The sequence below is a fragment of the Ochlerotatus camptorhynchus genome, unplaced genomic scaffold (genome assembly GCF_037179485.1).
Source record: "Ochlerotatus camptorhynchus isolate MF236.1 unplaced genomic scaffold, CSIRO-AGI_Acam_v1.1 ptg000125l, whole genome shotgun sequence".
NCBI classification, from domain to species: Eukaryota; Metazoa; Arthropoda; class Insecta; order Diptera; family Culicidae; genus Ochlerotatus; species Ochlerotatus camptorhynchus.
Window position 1 is genome coordinate 169,982 of NW_027040615.1, and position 18,781 is coordinate 188,762.

General features: G+C 38.8%; 1 protein-coding gene across 8 annotated transcripts in view; it reads left to right on the top strand.

The window, feature by feature from the left end:
• Positions 1–18,781, top strand: part of Stim (stromal interaction molecule) — a 123,836-nt gene that overhangs the window by 74,652 nt on the left and 30,403 nt on the right. For 7 of the 8 annotated variants that reach the window (XM_065220407.1, XM_065220405.1, XM_065220412.1 and 4 more), the window contains 2 exons: positions 13,471–13,858; positions 13,927–14,085. In XM_065220407.1, coding sequence (XP_065076479.1) covers positions 13,471–13,858; positions 13,927–14,085 — 547 coding nt within the window. Of the gene's footprint in view, positions 1–13,470; positions 13,859–13,926; positions 14,086–14,198; positions 14,376–18,781 lie in introns of those variants that run through there. The other variant, XM_065220413.1, reaches the window with a different exon arrangement.

Below are 18,781 nucleotides of genomic sequence, written 5' to 3' on the forward strand. Positions count from 1 at the left end.
TGACTATGATTGCTCTGAAAAAAACTTTTTGATTTGAATTTTAGTTGGGACATGTTCAGAAGTTAAAGTCTTTTGGAAAATCTTGGTGGTTCTGAAAAGGGTCGATGGTAGTACAGGTTTAAAGCCTTTGGAAGATGATGACGTGTAGGCAGCTGGATCAGCAAATCGGACCGGAAAATCCCATATTCTTCGGTTCAATGATTGGGCACTCGCAAGAGTCCCGGCCCGTCTGCTGCTGGACAGGGGTTGAACTGGTGTCTGCGACAGGTTGGAAGGCCGCAGCGCGGGAATGCTCAAAATGTTACGCAATTGCATTCTCCCTATTCGCACACGCCCAACAGTGTTGGGGAAGCAGCAATGCTACATCGACATGTTTCGTCTAGAAACGATTATCTGATGACTGTGTTGGGGAAGCAGCATATCCATTCACGTAATTGGTTGATTTGTTAGTTATTTCGACGCTTCTAGACAATGCTTGACATTTACCACTTTGTCAATAGTTTCTTGTTGAAAATCAGCAGTCTGAAGAGTTACTATACTATCTATCTACTATCGATGCGTAGAAATATTTCTGATCGATTGGTGATAAAATTATTGAAATTGGTCCAGGGGCAGCTCAGTTATTAACGTTCAAAATCTTTCATAATTTCGTTACATGTTCCATTTTCGGTTTTCACAAAGTGTACCCCCATATTGAAATCACAGACGTAGTCCTACGCCAAAAAAAAATCATATTTCCAATGCATATTCAGGAATGCGGGAATCCAGCCGGATGTCCTCATCATCAAAAAATTTGATAAATTATTTCAACGTGGTTCACTTAAAAAAATCACGAACAGTTCAGTTCACATTACCAAAATTAAATAAAAAATCACATTTTTTCATCATGATCAGGAATTATGCTGAAGGTTTACAGTTGATCAGATATTCAAATTAAGTCGTTCTGACATTCCTTCAAAACGTTAGAATGATCCGGAATTATTCTGGAGATCAACAACTGATCTGAATTTCAAATGAAGTCTTTCGGACATTCTTCAATTCTTCATTATTTACAGGAATTCAAATGTATTGGTCAGGGTGCTTAGGAATTATTATGAAGAATTACAACTGATCAGACATTCAAATGAAGTATTTCGGACATTCCGCAAAGAAGTCAGGATGATCAGGAATTATTATGAAAATCAACAACTGATCAGAAATTCAAATGATGTCCTACGGATTTTCCTCCAAGAGGTTAGCATAGTCAGGAATTATACTGAAGATCTACAACTGACCATACATCTGAATGAAGTACTTTGGACATTCCGCAAAGAAATCAAGATGATCAGGAATTATTATGAAAATTTATAACTGATAATAAACTCAAATGAAGTTCTGCGGACATTTCTCCGCGATTTCAGGGTGGTCAGGAATTATTCTAAAGGTCTGCAACTGATTGGAAATTCAAATGAAGTCCTTCGAACATTCCTCAAAACAGTCAGCATGGTTAGGAATATATAGGAAAACTAAAGCTGGTCAGATATTCAAATAAAGTCCTTCAGACATTTCTAAAAGAGTCAGCATGATCAAAATTAAAAGAAAGTCTTTCGGACATTCTTCCAAGAGGTCAGGATGCTCAGAAATTATTCTTAAGATCTACAACTGATCAGATATTCAAATTAAGTCTTGCGGACATTCCTCCAAAACGTTAGAATTATCAGGAATTATTCTGAAGATCAACATCTGCTCTGAAAGCCAAATCAAGCCTTTCGGACATTCTTCTGTTCTTCATTATTTTGAAGATCTACAACTGATCAGGAATTCAAATGAAATCCTACGGGTATTCATCCAAGAGGTCAGTATGATCAGGAATTATTCTGAAATTTAACAACTGATCGCACATTCAAATTTAATTCGTCGGATATTATTGCAAGAGGATCAGAAATTATTCTGAGGATTTTCAACTGGACAGAACTTCAAATAAAGTCTTTCTGACATTCCTCAGCATGATCAACTGATCAGACATTCAAATAGTACTTCGGACATTCCTCAAAGAAGTCAGGATGATCAGGAATTATTCTGAAGATCTACAACTGATCAGAAATTCAAATGAAGTCCTACGGATTTTCCTCCAAGAGGCTAGCATGATCAGGAATTATTCTGAAGATCTACAACTGACCATACATCTGAATGAAGTACTTTGGACATTCCTCAAAGAAGTCAAGATGATCAGGAATTATCATGAAGATTTATAACTGATCATAAACTCAAATGAAGTCATTCGGACATTCCTCCGCGATTTCAGGATGGTCAGGAATTATTCTAAAGATCTGCAACTGATTGGAAATTCAAATGAAGTCCTTCGAACATTACTCCAAGGGGTCAGATCTACAACTGATCAGATATTCAAATAAAGTCTTTCGGACATTCCTACAATACAGTCAGCATGGTTAGGAATTTATAGAAAAACTAAAGCTGGTCAGATATTCGGAAATTCCTACAAGACAGCAGGATGATCAGGAATTATTCTGAAGATCTTCAACTGATAAGATATTCAAATGAAGTCCTTCATACATTTCTAAAAGAGTTAGCATGATCAGGAATTATTATGGTGATTATCAACTGATCAGAATTAAAAGAAAGTCTTTCGGACATTCTTCCAAGAGGTCAGGATGCTCAGAAATTATTCTGAAGATCAAAATCTGATCTGAATACCAAATGAAGCCTTTTGGGCATTCTTCAGTTCTTCATTATTTTGAAGATCTACAACTGATCAGGAATTCAAATGAAATCCTACGGGTATTCATCCAAGAGGTCAGTATGATCAGGAATTATTCTGAAAATTAACAACTTATCGCACATTCAAATTAAATTCTTCTGATATTATTGCAAGAGGATCAGGAATTATTCCTCCAACAGGTCAGAATGATCAGGAATTATTCTGGAAATCTACAACTGATCAGACATTCAAACAGTACTTCGGACATTCCTCAAAGAAGTCAGGATGATCAGGAATTATTCTGAGGATCTACAACTAGTCAGACATTCGAATAAAGCACTTTGGACATTCCTCCAAAACGTCAGCATAGTTTGAAATTATTCTGAGGATCTACAACTGATCAGAAATTAAAATAAAGTCCTTCGAACGTTTCTTCAAGACACTTCAAGGAATTTTTGTGAAAATCAACAGCTGATCGGAAATTCAAATGAAATCCTTCAGATATTTATCCAAGAGGTCAGTATGATCAGGAATTATTCTGAAGGTCTTCAGTCAATCAAATATTAAAATTAAGTATTTTGGACATTCCTCAAAGAATTCAGGATCATCAGAAATTATTTTGAAGATCTACAAGTGATCAGCAATTCAAATGAAGTCCTTCGGATATTAATCCAAGAGATCAGGATGATCAGCAATTATTGTAAAGATCTGCAACTGATCGGAAATTCAAATGAAGCCAGGAATTATTCTGAAGATCTTCAGCTGATCAGAAAGATCGGACATTCCTTCAAGAATTCAGAATGATCAGTAATTATTCTGAAGATGTACAACTGATCAGATAAACTTTAATAACAAAAAAGGACATTTTGAAAGTTTATCATTGTTCTAACAAAATGTTCGGAAATTTGATAATTTGATCAAAAGTGGTTATTTTATGATTTTTGTCAATTTTGAAGTGTCCACAGTTTCCAATATTTCAAATGATTTAATTTTTAAAAGATAAGTTCCACGCCAACTGACGAATCGACTTTATTTTTCCCTCTCCGAATTCCATGACTCTACGCATAATTGTTCGCCTGAGGGCAATCAAGAAAATTTGTGCGGGAATTCTGCTATTTTGACTCCCGCCTAATTTTCCAAAATAGCGTTTTCGATATTATTTGATAAATCATAGCACGCACACGGCACATCTAATCGAAATGACGTCTGAGATAAAGTTGTAGGAATCTGGATTAAACCATAAAAAAAAACACACTGCAAATAAAATCAAAAAAATTCGTCAAAATGGAGAAAAAGAATCTTTTAAAATATTCAATAACAAAAAGATCATTTTAAAGATTCTTAAACTTATGTTTATTTGAATGTTTATTAAAAATGCTATCTTTTCTAAAATTGACTCAACAACGGCGCTTGACACTTGATCAAATTCGCAGAACATAAACTTTTAGTAAACATTTTGATTTTTTTTCCATAAATAATTTTTATAGTATTTCATGCAAAGACCTTATATCTGGACTAAGATAATATTGTAGTTTTCATAGCTTTTTATAAAAAAAAATGCAAAATATTCAACAAAGATATTGCTTGTTAAGAGGTATGAGAAAATGTGGTAAAATGTGTATCGGAAAATTGACAATGCTTGACAAATCATTGCTCAGCAATTTATCTATAGATTTTAAATCTATTGATACCGATTACATTTTTATGTAGTATGTAGTTTCAAATGGCGTCAATAGATTTGAAATTCGCTAATAAATGGCTGAGCTATGATTTTTCAAATAATGCAAGTTTGCCGTTACACATTATTACCAGAGGCATCGTGTTCGGCGTGTTAAGAGATGTGACAAAGTGATGAACTACTATGAGAGAGTGCCTACGAGATTTGAGAGAGTTGTTAAGATGTATGAGTGAGTGGTTAAGAGATACGGGACAATATTCAAGACACTTGCGACGATAGTCATGACCAGGGCCCAACAAAGTCACTATCAATCGAAAATCGTCAAGCGACGACGAAGGTGTCAACCATCACTTTCAATTGACCACTTTGTCAACCAGTTTTGGCGTGACTTTCTACCAGCGATTTCACAAAACTGGACCAACTAATTTCTATTTTTTTATGAAACGCACAAATGTTGGCTACTTTTCTCGTGGTTCTAGAAGAAAGAATCTCAAAATAATGTTTTATTTCAAAGTTCGAGCGGTAGTAAACATCATTTTAACTGCTCGAATAAAGTGGTTAATTGAAAGTCATTCTGTATTCTCTTCGAGCAGATCCTCTTCAAAATCAACAGAACCAATAGAACCACTTCAGTTTTCATGCTGTTTGTTTTGGCTGGACTCGCGTTCATTTCACATTGAAGCGAAGCTGTTCGATTCAAATTCGCGCAGTTTTTCTGACTTTTGTTGATTGTTCACTCGGTTCATTTAAGCGCATACGCATAGATATGTGTACTGTGATGTCAAATTTATCATTATAGGGTGGTTTGCTTATCCATCAATGTGGGTATTTTTGGAATCGGAGTTACGTCTAGTGGCCGGAAATCGATGACCGACGCTATTTTGACATCCATTATGGCGGCATTCGATTTCAGAAAACGTGGGAAATACTGACAGCGACCCATCAATTTGGGTATTTTTTGAATCGGCATGACATCTAAAGATTGAAAATCGATATGCGACGCCATTATAAAATACAAGATCGTGGCTCGCAGTTTAAAAAAGAGGGAAATACTGTCAAATACCCATTATAGGTATTTTTCGAAACTGGATGACGCCTAGACTGAAAATCGATATCCGACGCTATTTTGTAATCCAAGATGGCGGCATTCGATTTCCGAAAAAAAATTGGAAATACTGTCAAATACCCATTAATATGGGTATTTTTTAATCGGGGTGATGTTTAGAGGCCGAAAATTGATATCGGACGATATTTTGAAATCCAAGATGGCGGCTTCCCGTATCAGAAAAGTGGGAAATAGTGCTGCCGACCCATCAATATGGGTATTTGTGGAATCGGGGTGACGTTTAGAGAATGGAAATAGATATGCGACGCCATTTTGAAATCCAAGATGGTGGCTTCCAGTTCAAGAAAATATAGTGAATACTGTCAAATATCCATCAATATGGGTCCGACGCCATCAAGATGGTGGCTTCTGATTTTAGAAGAAGTGTCAAATATCCTACAAATGGTGTCGAATATCGATTTTCCAAGCCCGATGGCCGCCATATTGGATTCCAAAATTGCGTCGGACGTCGATTTTCGGCACCTTCGCGTCGTCACCGTTCCTAAAATACCAATATTGTAGGGTATTTGAGACTTTTCCTGAGCCCGATGGCAATAACATTTTGTTTTGTTGCTACACATGCCATGCCTATCGGCAACCTATATTGTGCGGATACTAACCGGTTACTATATGTTGATGCCTGACGACGCGACACGTGACAAGTCGAATGAGCCCCGAATTGAAGTGAAAGTGGCAAAAACGAAGGAAGCAGTTTTCGAGTCATTCATTGCATCAATTGAAACAAGTGTTTGCTTCAAATTAAATGAACTGATGTATTTGACGAACGAAACAAGCGATAGTCAAGTCATGTTTGACAATGTTCATCGTGACTCAACAACAAGAAACACAATGACTTACACGAAAATGATATTGCTAGAAATGAAGCGATTCTGCGGAGGGTTCATTTTCTTTTCTTCTTTGCTTCGAAAATGTAGAACCCTGGTCATGAAAAACTTTAACTGCTTGTTCGGAACGGTTTGCAACCAGTCTTGTAAGCGGTCACGGTAGTCGACACATTTCCTGTGATAATTGACTGCCTTTGCCTCCGACATTTGCAAAACAAGCTATCATAGTACAGTACCAAACTAAAATGTCATAAAAAAAGGCTCTGTCATACGACACTGCCGCCGAAGACCGTCACGAATGTATGTTTTTTAGTTTTTCTCATAATAAGAGCTGCTGATGTTGTGCTTGTGTGAATTCTGAAAATAGCAAGCGATGATGTCCTAGTTATAACATTTCTGATCAGAAATGGTTTAATTTATACCAAATTGAGGAATTAGAACGAAATCACACATGTCATATGATAGTTATTTGATAATTTTCTTATTGCTCGAATGTTATACAACCGTTTGTGTTTTGTGAGAGAGACGACGGTAGAGCATGAGTGTACGAATACAAACAGACTGTCGCGCACGACAACGAAGCGAGTGTAGTAAAAAACGTCAACTGTTTCAACCCCTGTTTGCAACACACTGATCCACCAAAATCAATGGAGAACTTTTTTGTTTTGTCATTCCATCATTCCTATCAAGCTATGTTGCAAACAAACTTTCAAACAATCTTATATTTGTTGTTGGCCGTTGTTGATTTAACCCGTTATTGTTTGGCTCGTGTTTCGTACGCCATTTTGTCATGATTAAGACGGTTTTGATTACCTGGATACCATTCCTTATAAGTCATCATGGCATAAAGTTGGACTCGAAAAACCACAAAACGTCGACCTTTCAATTTTGCTGAGGGTAAATTTTTTTCATAATGAAATTAAAAAAAAAATTACTTGTAAATTTTCTTAGACATCTAAGGAAAACCCGGATTTTCTTGGATTTTTGATAATTGTCCCCAGTATTTTTTTCGGGCCGGTAAACTTCCCCTTAAAATGTATGAGAAAGCGTTTAAGAGATATGAAAGGAGCTAAGAGGTATGAGAGCATTTCCAGGCCAAATAGCAAAAAAATAATGAATTTCAGTCTCGACCTTCTCCGATTTACATGAAACTTTGCATAACTGTTTGTTTTTGGTCAATTTAAGCAAAATTTCGGCCATTTTGAATCTGGCAAAATACTTCAAAATGGTGGGATCGATATTTTTCACATCCGATCGAACGGACATCTGAGACAAAGTTGGAGGAGAAAAATAAATACTTTTTCCGAAAATATATAGATGGTAAAAAATTTCAAGACATTTTGGGGAAAAAATCCAAAAATGTGTCTAACCAAAAATGACTCTCTTCAATAGTTTTGAAGCATTTCTCATTGAAAAGGCTATAAAAGTGTTATCTTGTCTGAAAATTTCAAGCTGGAAACATTAAAATTAGCATAAATCATAACTAGTCTAGTCTAGTCTAGTCTAAACATACACAGCCAGTACTTGAAAGAATCCTGGAAATGATAGAATTAAAATTAGCATAAATCATAACTGTTGTTTAACGTTTTTTTTGTTAATTTTAAGTGTCCAACAGGAAAGGTTCACATAAGATAGCATCTCGCGTAAAGTTTTTAATGCAATATACGCCTGAACGGCCCGGTGAAATATGAGGAGAAAACAATCGTTTTAAAACGATCGAGATAACTTAAAAGATGTACAATATCTGTACACTGGTAAAATCGTCACGTGAGACGTAGTTTACTTTGTAATGTAAGGGGCATGGTAGCCGAAAAATGTGAAAGTTTTAGGGAAACTTATAGTAACATCGCTTGATTATATTGTATTTTGTGAAACTTAACATCGTCACCGTCGGGGTCGGGGTCGGTTTGTAATGGTTGTAAAAACAACGCGATCGTAGCTTATATTATGTGATATGAGGGGCTTGGTGCCCTTAGAGCGACCATTTTTGCTAAATGAGTAGAACATCATGAGTTTAATCTCAAGCTTGATTTGTTAATGTGAATACATTGGAATAGTAAATTGATCATTGGTGTGTTGTAATAAAAGGAGATCGTTTGCCTAGTGGCAAACGTTTTTGCTTACTGAACAGAAGACCGTGGGTTCAATCCCAAGCTCCATCGCGTTATAGGATCGTTAGGATATCAATTCAGCTTATCGGTTCAGGACTTCTCGGTTTTCAACATAGCGAGGGGCAATGACAGAGTAATATCCGCGGGCGGTAAATCATGCTCATGCTCATGTTAGCAGCTCTGCAACCAGACAGATGCAGGCGATGTTTTTGTCGGTTGTGGGACAGTGTTGTTAGCACTGAAACATCTTAGATAAGAAATATTTAGTGTTGGGTTCTGCGGAGTCGATCGATTATATTTTGCAAGCCAATGGAAAATTGTTTTGTTCTTTCTCAGTTGATTCCCGCCAAAAGCTCTGAGCCAGGAGTGCGCGAGCCCCCATGACTCTATCAAAGTTTGTTTACATACATGTTTCGCCAAAGTATGTTTTACTGCAATTGATAACTCAACTGTCTTGCAATCAGCACTCATACATCTAGTTTTCACTGGAAATCCTATGTATGAGTGCTCATTGCAAGACAGTCCATATTACGTGATATAGGCTGAAATGTGAACGGGTTATTACAATAAGCCCCGCATCCCAAGCAACAATTCAAGCTGAACAGTAAGAACAGAAACTGATTATTGGTTGATTTAAGGTGTACAAAGCTGATTAACACGAGGCTGATTATATAGTTGATTAGTAGTGCATGAAGCGAATTGTATCCCCATAATCCAACATTAATAAGCTAGCTGATCTAAAGATTGAACAAGCCTTATTTAAGCGTAACACAACTCCACAAATCAGCAATGCGTTACACATATTTTGATAGCTTGATTTGTTAAAAGTCGTCAGTGTCTGTGTCATTCGTTGCATTTCCAGCATTTTAGTACTTCTTAATTCACTGCCTACCTTTCTAATTACAAGCAGTGGTAGCAGTAGAGACAAGGCAGAGGAGATTTAACATTTGTATTCCTATGTTTTATCTGTTTTATTGCATATTGAAGTTTCAGACCGCATTCCAAAAATATTCCTCAATTATGGCACTAAAATAACATCCAAATTACCATCGATAAAAAATCACGCACTTGCGTCCACATTGCATTAGCTGCACTTGAAAATGAGAGGAATGTATGCATTGCTGTATAATATTCTTCCGATTGCTGTTATTCAACTTAAATTTGACGTGCTTCAAGTCAACGATCATACCTTTTGCTACACATACACTTAAGTGGTTCAGTAGGTATGGTTGACGCCTGTGAATCAGCGACTGCCGGTTCAAATCCCGAAATACAAAGGAAATTTTAAGACTTATATTAACAATCTAAATATGTAAATCCAATTAGTCAGCAACAAGTTAAAGCAACTCCATATAAATGCATAAGACATGAGGCGGTCTTCCATTATTATTTTCGAAATAAAACTAGAAGGCTGTACAAGGGTTGGAAAAGACTGTTATTTAATGTTTTAAAAAGCTTAAAATGTATATAACTGTTAAGTTTTTGGCTGATTAAAATCATCAGATTTAGATGTTTGAAAGCTGAACAAAGGTTAATGTGGTCTATGTACAGCAATTATTCAATCTAAGGCTGAATTAAAAGCTATTTAACAACACTTGTTAAGCATCATATTGTTACCTGGGATGCATGTATTACCTTTATCAATTGGATATTAGTATTACACACACACACTTCCAGTTTCAAAATGATCTTTTGAATCCTGGCACGTATTTAGTTTGTTTTTTTTTTTAAATTGTAAAAATTATTTGGACTGGTCTCACCATGTTAATTAATACTTCCTTCGACGAATACAAATTTTCTTGCATTGCCATGGTCAGCTGGGAGGATGTTCGCTTCTAGTGCTTTCCTCAGGAACCTTTCGCGGCCACCAGCTACCACCCGTCCAGTCTTGGTCGTATCCAGCGAGGCATCTTTCATATTGCTCGCATTCTCCGACACCGGCGAGAGACCAGCAGCCGAGCACTTTTGCATGCGGTAAACTTGTTGATTCACGGCAACGTCGGCCACCGAATCACCACCAAAACTCGCGACGAACACATTATTAGAACGTTCCTGGGCTAATTCACCAACCGGACCGGGTTCAAACTCGCCCACGGTGACGAATCTCTCAATAGAACTACACGCCGAAAGTGTGGCATCCAAACTCGGAGAACCGGGTTCCCGGGAGGCAATGAAAACCGACACCGAACAATGAAACTGAAGCTGCTTCAGTTCACTTTATGAACGCTTAAAACAAAATTTTAGCACACAAATTAACAAATTTAAAGCAATTTTTTTTTAATTCGCTGACGAAAAATACGTAGCAAAAGAAAAACACGTCAGCTTTCGAGCCACCAATCGAGCCTGTTGGTTTTTGTCTTTGAGCTTAAAATTAAGAATGTGTTATGTATGAATCATTTTTATAAGATTACAATGCTTGACGGCAGATAAGAACAGTAACTGCATTAGTTGCTTCTGCATGTTTGGCTCCCGTTTGACAGTTCTCACTGGCTGGCTCCCAAGTGACAAGCACATTGAGTGAGTCCGCAGTACCCAGATTTAGTGTTTTGAGTACTTCATTCAAATATCTGAAGTCAAACATAGGATTTGTTTGAATGTTTGAATATCCGAAAAATGCTATGTTAGATTTTAGATATTGTAATTCATTTTTACATCGCGGACAGAACTTTGCCGCAGACGTCATTTCGATTTGAAGTTACGTTTTTGAGTTATGATTTGTTTGAAAAATAACGAATCCGCTCTTTTGAAGTATTTTGCGAGATTCAAAAAGGTCGAATTTTAACTCATATGTCAATGATTGACCATAACAAACAATTATGCTAGGTTTCATGAAAATCGGAGAAGCTCGCATCAGATCGATTCGTCATTTGGCGGTGGAGCTGCTCTTAAGAGATATATGAAAGTGATGAAGTGCTATAAGAGAATGTTTAAAAGATATAAGAGTGTTGTAACGACGAGAGATTTGTAAGACGCATGAGAAAAGTTGAAGTTGGAATGTATGATTGGTCGTTTAAGAGATATGAGAGCGTGAATAAGGGTGTCTCTTAATCACTCTCTCATACATTTTAATCCCTTCCTCATATTGAGAAAGGGATTACAATGTATGAGAGAGAGTGATTAAGAGATATGAGAAAGCGATTGAGTGTTATGAAAAAGTAGTTGAGAGCTGAGAGGGAGAAGCAGATAGCACACACGAAATTCATTTTATAGCTTGTTCTTATTGTCATAAAAACCCAAGCGGCACACTTCGATCGAAATTAGTTGCTGATACTTGATTGTGACCGAAATCAGTTGTACACAAGTGACCACAATTGTTCAGTGACAAGTGTGCTGCTAGGGAATGGGTGCCATTGAAATTAAATCAAAATAGGCGTAGCAAAATAGCGTGTAGTGGTTGTTCACCGCCTTCTGTATTCAACTGTAAGAAAACCATTTTTGCATTAGTATAATTGTGTGGCAAATACAACCATACTCTGTGCCCAGGTTTCGAACTCGAAAAATTTCCAGACCGGACCGAGAATCGAGAACCCAGCCGCCTCCATCATGGTCTTGCTTTATAGCTGCGCCTTTACCGACTGAGGTTAGGGAGGCTTCCATGGTTAAGAGATGTTAGGGAGAAGTTAAGACACATCCCAAGTAACAATTTTGGTTTTATGAGGGTTCTGAAGACCACGATTTAGACTTGTAGCATGCTTTAAAACCTCGATAAAACTTGCAATGTTACTGTAATGGGATGAGAGTGATTCAAATTTATGACATAGCATTTAAGAGATATGTGAGGGTGATTCAAGTGCATGAGAGAGTGGTTAAGAGTAATGAGATAATAATCAAGAAAGTTGATTAAAACTTTTTTTTAAATAATTTATTTAAAAGGCTCAATCGCGTTAGCTTTACGGAGCGGATATAGCATTGTTTGATGTTTAACAAGATTAACTTAATACTACGTCTAGTAGGGGTGAACTGAAGTTGTTAATAGTTATGAAGGAGTAATTAACTGCCGATGTACGCATAACCGTGCCATGGACTTTGCGACAATTTTGAGGTTTTAATTATTAACGCCATAATTTGATATGTACTTAAATTCGAGAAAATGTCAAGTCGATCTGCCCTACTTGAATAATGGACGCATATTTGTCCAACTGGAACAATTTAATAAAGGAAATCGATCATTGCAGTTAGACCCTTATGATTCTAAAAGCAGATTTACAAAACAACCGGCGTTTTTTTTTTAAATTATGCAAGTATGCATCCATTATTCAAGTAGGAGAAATATTAGAGAGTGGTTAAGAGCTATGAAACAGTGAACAAAAATCTTGTTGGCAGTATTCATAAATTGTTAAGTTGGATAGCCTGTCGAGTGTGTGCTGGACGTTTTTTTAGCTCATCTCCGGACCAATTTCTCTGGTATTTAGGTTAATCTTAAATGCTAAATCTGAACTATTGATCCAAAAAATATCAAAACAGATGATCAATTAAGAATAGATCAATCAAGCTTACCAAACGACACAAAACACTTGTATGATATTCACTTTTGCACATTTTTGAATTGTAGTTATTCTACCGTTTACGACACCCACCCACAAAATTGTTGATTTTGGCACTTTTCTTCGAAATTTAGCTGCTAATCTTTCCGTTTTGGAAGAATTTGATGTCTAAAAATACCCAAAGTGTATCTACAGATTAGCTGCTGAACCATTTTTCTAGAGTATGATTTTGGGAACTCTCAAGTAGAACGTATATTTGCACAATTTCGCTGTTTAAACAATGTATTTGGTTTCTTTGATCATTTTAATCTTATCAAATAATTTCGATTCCGTTAGATTTGGTTCATTTTGGTAGCTTAGTTTCATCCGGTTCCATTAGTTCCATACAAAACATATGTTCCAACAATTGTCAATTACCCTGTCTCTTATGTAACGTATTTTTTTCCGTTCCATTTCTTTTCTCTCTCTTCCATGTTTATCATTTGCCTGTGTCACGTTTTACTGCAAAATTCGATTTGTGGACCCAACCCCCGCACACCGCCAATGCAGGTTTGTACGATGGCATCTGTAGGGGCGGCCGGGACGATTCGTCGGCCAGCGACGACGGTGACCGTGGCGAACGGGACACTGTGACCTTCATCGTCGGCGGCTGTCCGTCCACGACCAGCATGCAGATCTCGGCGCTGAATCCACTGAACACGGGCATCGTATCGCCGGCAACGGCAGCGGCCTACCTGAACAGCAATAGCCATCTGTCGGGTGGATCTCCCGCGTTCCAACACTATCACAGCAGCAGCAGTAGTAACAACCTGCTGAATCACTCCGGGTCCGTGTCCTCCACCACCCCCTCGTCACCGTTTTCCTATGGCGGTGGCGGATCCTCACCGCTCATCGCCAACCAACAGCAGCAGCAGCACCATTCGAGCATGAATGATAGGTAAGTGTTGAACATGCAGTTTTCTGATTTTTTGTCAAGCATGTCTCGGTGTAATCTTCCCCACACAGTTCGCAAAGTCTGCAGGACGAAACCCTGATCTCCTCTTCGAACGAGCGGATCGTGCCGCCCCGTTCGAAGAAGGCCCCCATCAAACCACCCTCGATGGCACCGAACAGCTTAGGCAAGACGCCGATGCCGCCACCGCGGAAGAGCTTGTCTTCCCAAAGGTAAGATTGCTTCCTTTTATGGTACACACGCACCCACATGCACACTCAGTTTACATCTAGTGGTTACATTCGTTTTCTGTTTTCCTCCCTGTTTTCCCTTCGATCGATTGCAGGCAGCAAAGGTTGCAAGACAAGAACAGTAGTAATAGTAGTAGCAAAAGTGATATCACCGATCCCTTATCCACCTGTTAGTTAGAACACGAGAGAGGTAGACGGCATTGTATTTGTTAGATAAAAGAAATGTGTTTGTGACACACATTTTATCGAAACTGAAATTTAGAGAGGAAAAATTTATCAAAGAAATCGAAGATAGTATTCCTGCTGAGCTAGAGAGTGATCTTTAAATTACTTCGGCAAGCAGTTAGTTATTAGGTTTAGATTTGTGACGTACGAGCGTAGAGTTTCGACAAAAAGCTAAGGTTAGGTGCACTTCCCGTCGAACACATTTTTACGTTCTGCAGAGAAGTGGACTTCGATTCCGAGAATAGCTGTGAGTAGAGAAGAATGTGCTTTCTGGTTTGAGAGTTCCATTTGTGGAGCAGCTTATATTGCTTTTCCATTTACCCCTAATAACAGTGCATTACACTTAGCAGAATTTCCATTGGTTTTCTACCGTGTTTGTTTTGACTTAGTTAGGTCCTGACCTGCTGATTTTGATAAGTCCTTGATTTTTTTTAGAACTTGATTATCTCCTCTTAAGTCTAAAATTGCAGTCATGATCATTCCGCGACATGTTCCACCGAATTTGCAGTGTTGCTGAATGTAGCTTATTAACCCATATCCAGTCGATAAATAAATTCATTTCATGCCCTGCTATGACCCTAACAAAACTGAACATAACACCTTTTATATCAAGTTATGGACCCAGGCAAGCTCCATTCATAGCAGTGCCTGTCGATGTGTGCGGAAGACCATGAAGATGGAGCTGAAAATGAGTCTTGACCACCGGCAACGTATTGAATTCTCTATCAACTCAGGTTTTTATTATGTGGCTTCCCGAACGCACATTTTAGCTGATTAAAAGCTGAATATGCCTCTATCAGCGTATTTTCGGCTGTATAAGCTGTTATTCAATGTTCGTTGAGTCACTAAGCAGTACAAGCCAAAGGAAATGAAAATAGACGCGATATTCTCCCTTATTATAATAGGTACAAGGAACTGACATAAATGTAAATCAGAAAAGTTACTTTCATATTACTTCGCAGTGTTGGAAAAATATTAAAAAAAAATCAAATCTCAACTAAGAACAGGATCACGCTTGATTTTCGTAGACAAAAATCAAGATGCAAATAATTGCGGTGGATATTGCAAGCTGTGATGTTGCCACTCGGAATATCAAGCTAACAAAACTCACTAGCTGCAAATCTCACCAAAGTGTGGTGAGATTGAGTTTCATGATTTTTCCTTTACACTCGAACACAACCGAAACAACCATTACGGCTGGCAGCAGTCGCTTCGTGTCTGCCATCGATGAAGAGAAAAACGAGATAGCATTATCTATACCAACAATTGAAATCGGCGGAACAACCAAACGTAAACAATGACTTTAAACACAAATTCTAGAGTAACATTTGAAATGGGCCTATGTCCAAAACGTAAACAAATCGGGTTTTTATACCATTCTTTAGCACCGCTAGATAGCTAGGTACTAATCGTGTAGGAAAGTTCCGCGTAATCGAGAAAAATCATCAAAAATAACTCGATTTTCGAAACGGCTGATCAACGAAATTTTTCGATTCATTAGTAGGCCTGCGCGCTAAAACGGCCAACCATTCATTTATTTCATTTCATTGAAAAGCCTAGTGACGTAGAAGGGCCGATGATTGAAAAATTTCAAACCAAAGCTAGGCCCTACTGCTTGAGGCAGGGCCGATGATTTGTTTTGTATTTATTTGACGTTGCGAAAGGTCTTAGCAAAGGGCGTACCATTTCTGATGACAAGCACAACGGCTTAACTAAAAGGGCCTATCCATTGAAAGATTCACAAAAAGGCTTATTAATGTATGAAATTAAATTGTTATCGATTTTCATATATTTTTGAAAGCTTTTCGCATATTTTGGATGTTGTATACTGAGATACAGTTACTATGGTTATTGTGAACAATATTAATGCCTAAAATACTTCAAATTTCTTTAATATGAATTGAATAGTGGCGGATAAATTTAAAATTCATTTTCTGGTTTGTTTACCTTTTTCACATAGGCCCATTTCAAATGTTACTCTAGAATTCCTCGAGAATCAACGCACATTCAAGCAATCTAACACCATCATCTAGAAGAGCAAACTTCCTTTACGAATGGCATTGTTAGTTTGCGTGGGAGTGTTTTGATTCTCGAGAATTTTGTGTTTAAAGTCATTGTCTACGTTTGGTTGTTCCGCCTATTTCAAATTGTTGATCTAGTTATTATATCTTTCTTTCGAAGTAAACGAGGCGTGACGGAATCATTTTTGCGTCGATTCAACTTTACACGTTGTGAAAAGAACATCGGTCAGCCTCTGAGACGTGTAGAAGTTTTTTTTTTATCAACTACGCTTATCAGAGAGTCAGGCCTTTTTGACTATTTTCCGTGTGTCGTTGAGCCGAGTCGCGGGCAGTTTTCTGCAATGAGGTGAGAGAACACCTTTTGAATCGATTATTCGAACCTCCCTCTAAAGCCATCGTACGAAAAAACCTACGTTTTTTGCCGTACAGTTCTCGGTCTAAAGAGGGAAGATGTGAAAAGACTACAGTGCCACAGAGGTGAATCATGCGCGAGTTAAGATCTCACGGACATGATAACCTTTTTAAAAAATACAACTTAACTACACGCTAGCCTAAAACGAACTGGACTTTATTTGATAATCAATTATAACTACAGTTCACATTGCTCTCCTTGCACTTTTTCGCTGCTGGTGCTCCACGCATCGTTGCCATCCGCTCTAAAGTTGTCGTCAGCATTCTTCACTGTCCCCGTTTGGGCTACTCCGTTGCTAACTTACGCCTATGTGTCCGTCAGCAATCTTCACTGTCCAAGTCCAGGTAGCTCGATTGTTAACTCGCGTTCGTGAAGCTCGCTGACCAAGGTTTGGCCCAAAAAGTGGTCGATGAACACGACGAAAAGCACGAAGTGGAGTGCGGTGGTAAAAAGTACAAGCTCCGTATTACCAACAATCAATACGAAACTAACGATTTTAAATTGGCTCACTACTTGACTAGCCTATTGGTCCCAAGCAAATCGATGAGCGTACCCCATTCTAGTAAAAATTCTAGTACTACACTATGTTTGTTTTGATTCGCTATGAAAGTTTGACAGATAAAATGAGGGGTTAGTGGATTTTCTTATGTTTCGAGGGGTGAATCGATTAGCTTGGGACCGAAGATAGTACCAAAGCTGAGCCAAAAAGTTGAGCACGTTTCTTCGGGACCTACTAGTCTTAGAGTTACATCTATGGTATTACCATGGAAGATGGAAGTGTTGAAGTGCGTGTGTGGCATCTTCCCGAAGGTGTGTCGGAAGAGAGGATTATTGAGTTCCTCAGTCGGTATGGCGAAGTGCTTTCGATCCGGGAGCTAATGTTTGGCAAAGGGCACGAATACGAAATATCGAATCGTGGGCCACCATCGACGGAGTGAAGGCATTCTTTGCATATAAGGGACAACTGCAGTCGTGCCGTCACTGTCACGAGCAGACAAACACGGGTATCTCGTGTGTACAAAATAAAAAGCTGCTGGTCCAAAAGAGCTACGCTAATGTGGCAAAGCAAACGCAGCAGCAGCAACGAAAGCCACCAAGAGCAAAACCAGCCGGACCGAAGCTCGATGTGTCACCGTCGTTATCGTCGGACAGTTGCCCCGAACTATCACCGGCTTCGAGTCTGGGCCAGAACGAACCTTCCGGCTCGAAAATGCACACCATCATCCAGTCAACAGCGATGGTAGTACTATGCCAGAATGCAAGACCACAATGCACGACGAACCAAAACAACCAGCATCGTCGAGAAGACTCACTGAAGTGCCCGATACGAATTCGGATTCGGTGGAGCTGTTCAAAAAGCCTGATGATGTACCTCCACGCAGCAAATCAAACGGAAATGAGACGGACGAATCATCAACTTCCACGAGCAGCAGGCGAAGCCGCGGGCGACCAATCGTCAAAAAGCCCCGCCGTGATGACGAAGAGGACGGGAAGGCTGAGTACAATATTTTATAATGTCTCTCACGTCCTACAACGTTGCTTCCATCAATATCAACACCATCACAAGTCCGATGAAGCTAAACGCTTTGCGAGCCTTTGTCAGCAGCCAAAGCCTCGACATTGTCTGTCTGCAAGAGGTGGAGAACGAGCAGCTCTCATTGGCAGGTTTTGTCGTCTTCACTCATGTGGACCACTCGAGGAGGGGAACGGTGATCGCACTGAAGTCGCACATCCAGTATTCTCACGTCGAGAAAAGCTTGGACCGTTGGCTGACGACACTCTTGACAACGTCTATGCCCCCTCGGGTACTACGCAGCGTGCTGCTCGGGAAGAATTTTTCAACGGCACTCTTGCCTGCTATCTCCACAATCGCACCGAGCACGTAATTCTAGTGGGCGATTTCAATTGCGTGCTTCGCCCATGTGACTCATCCAGCCCGAACACAAGTCCGTCGCTCAGAACGACCGTCCAGCAACTTAAGCTTCTCGACGTGTGGGAAAAACTATGTCCAAGAAATGCC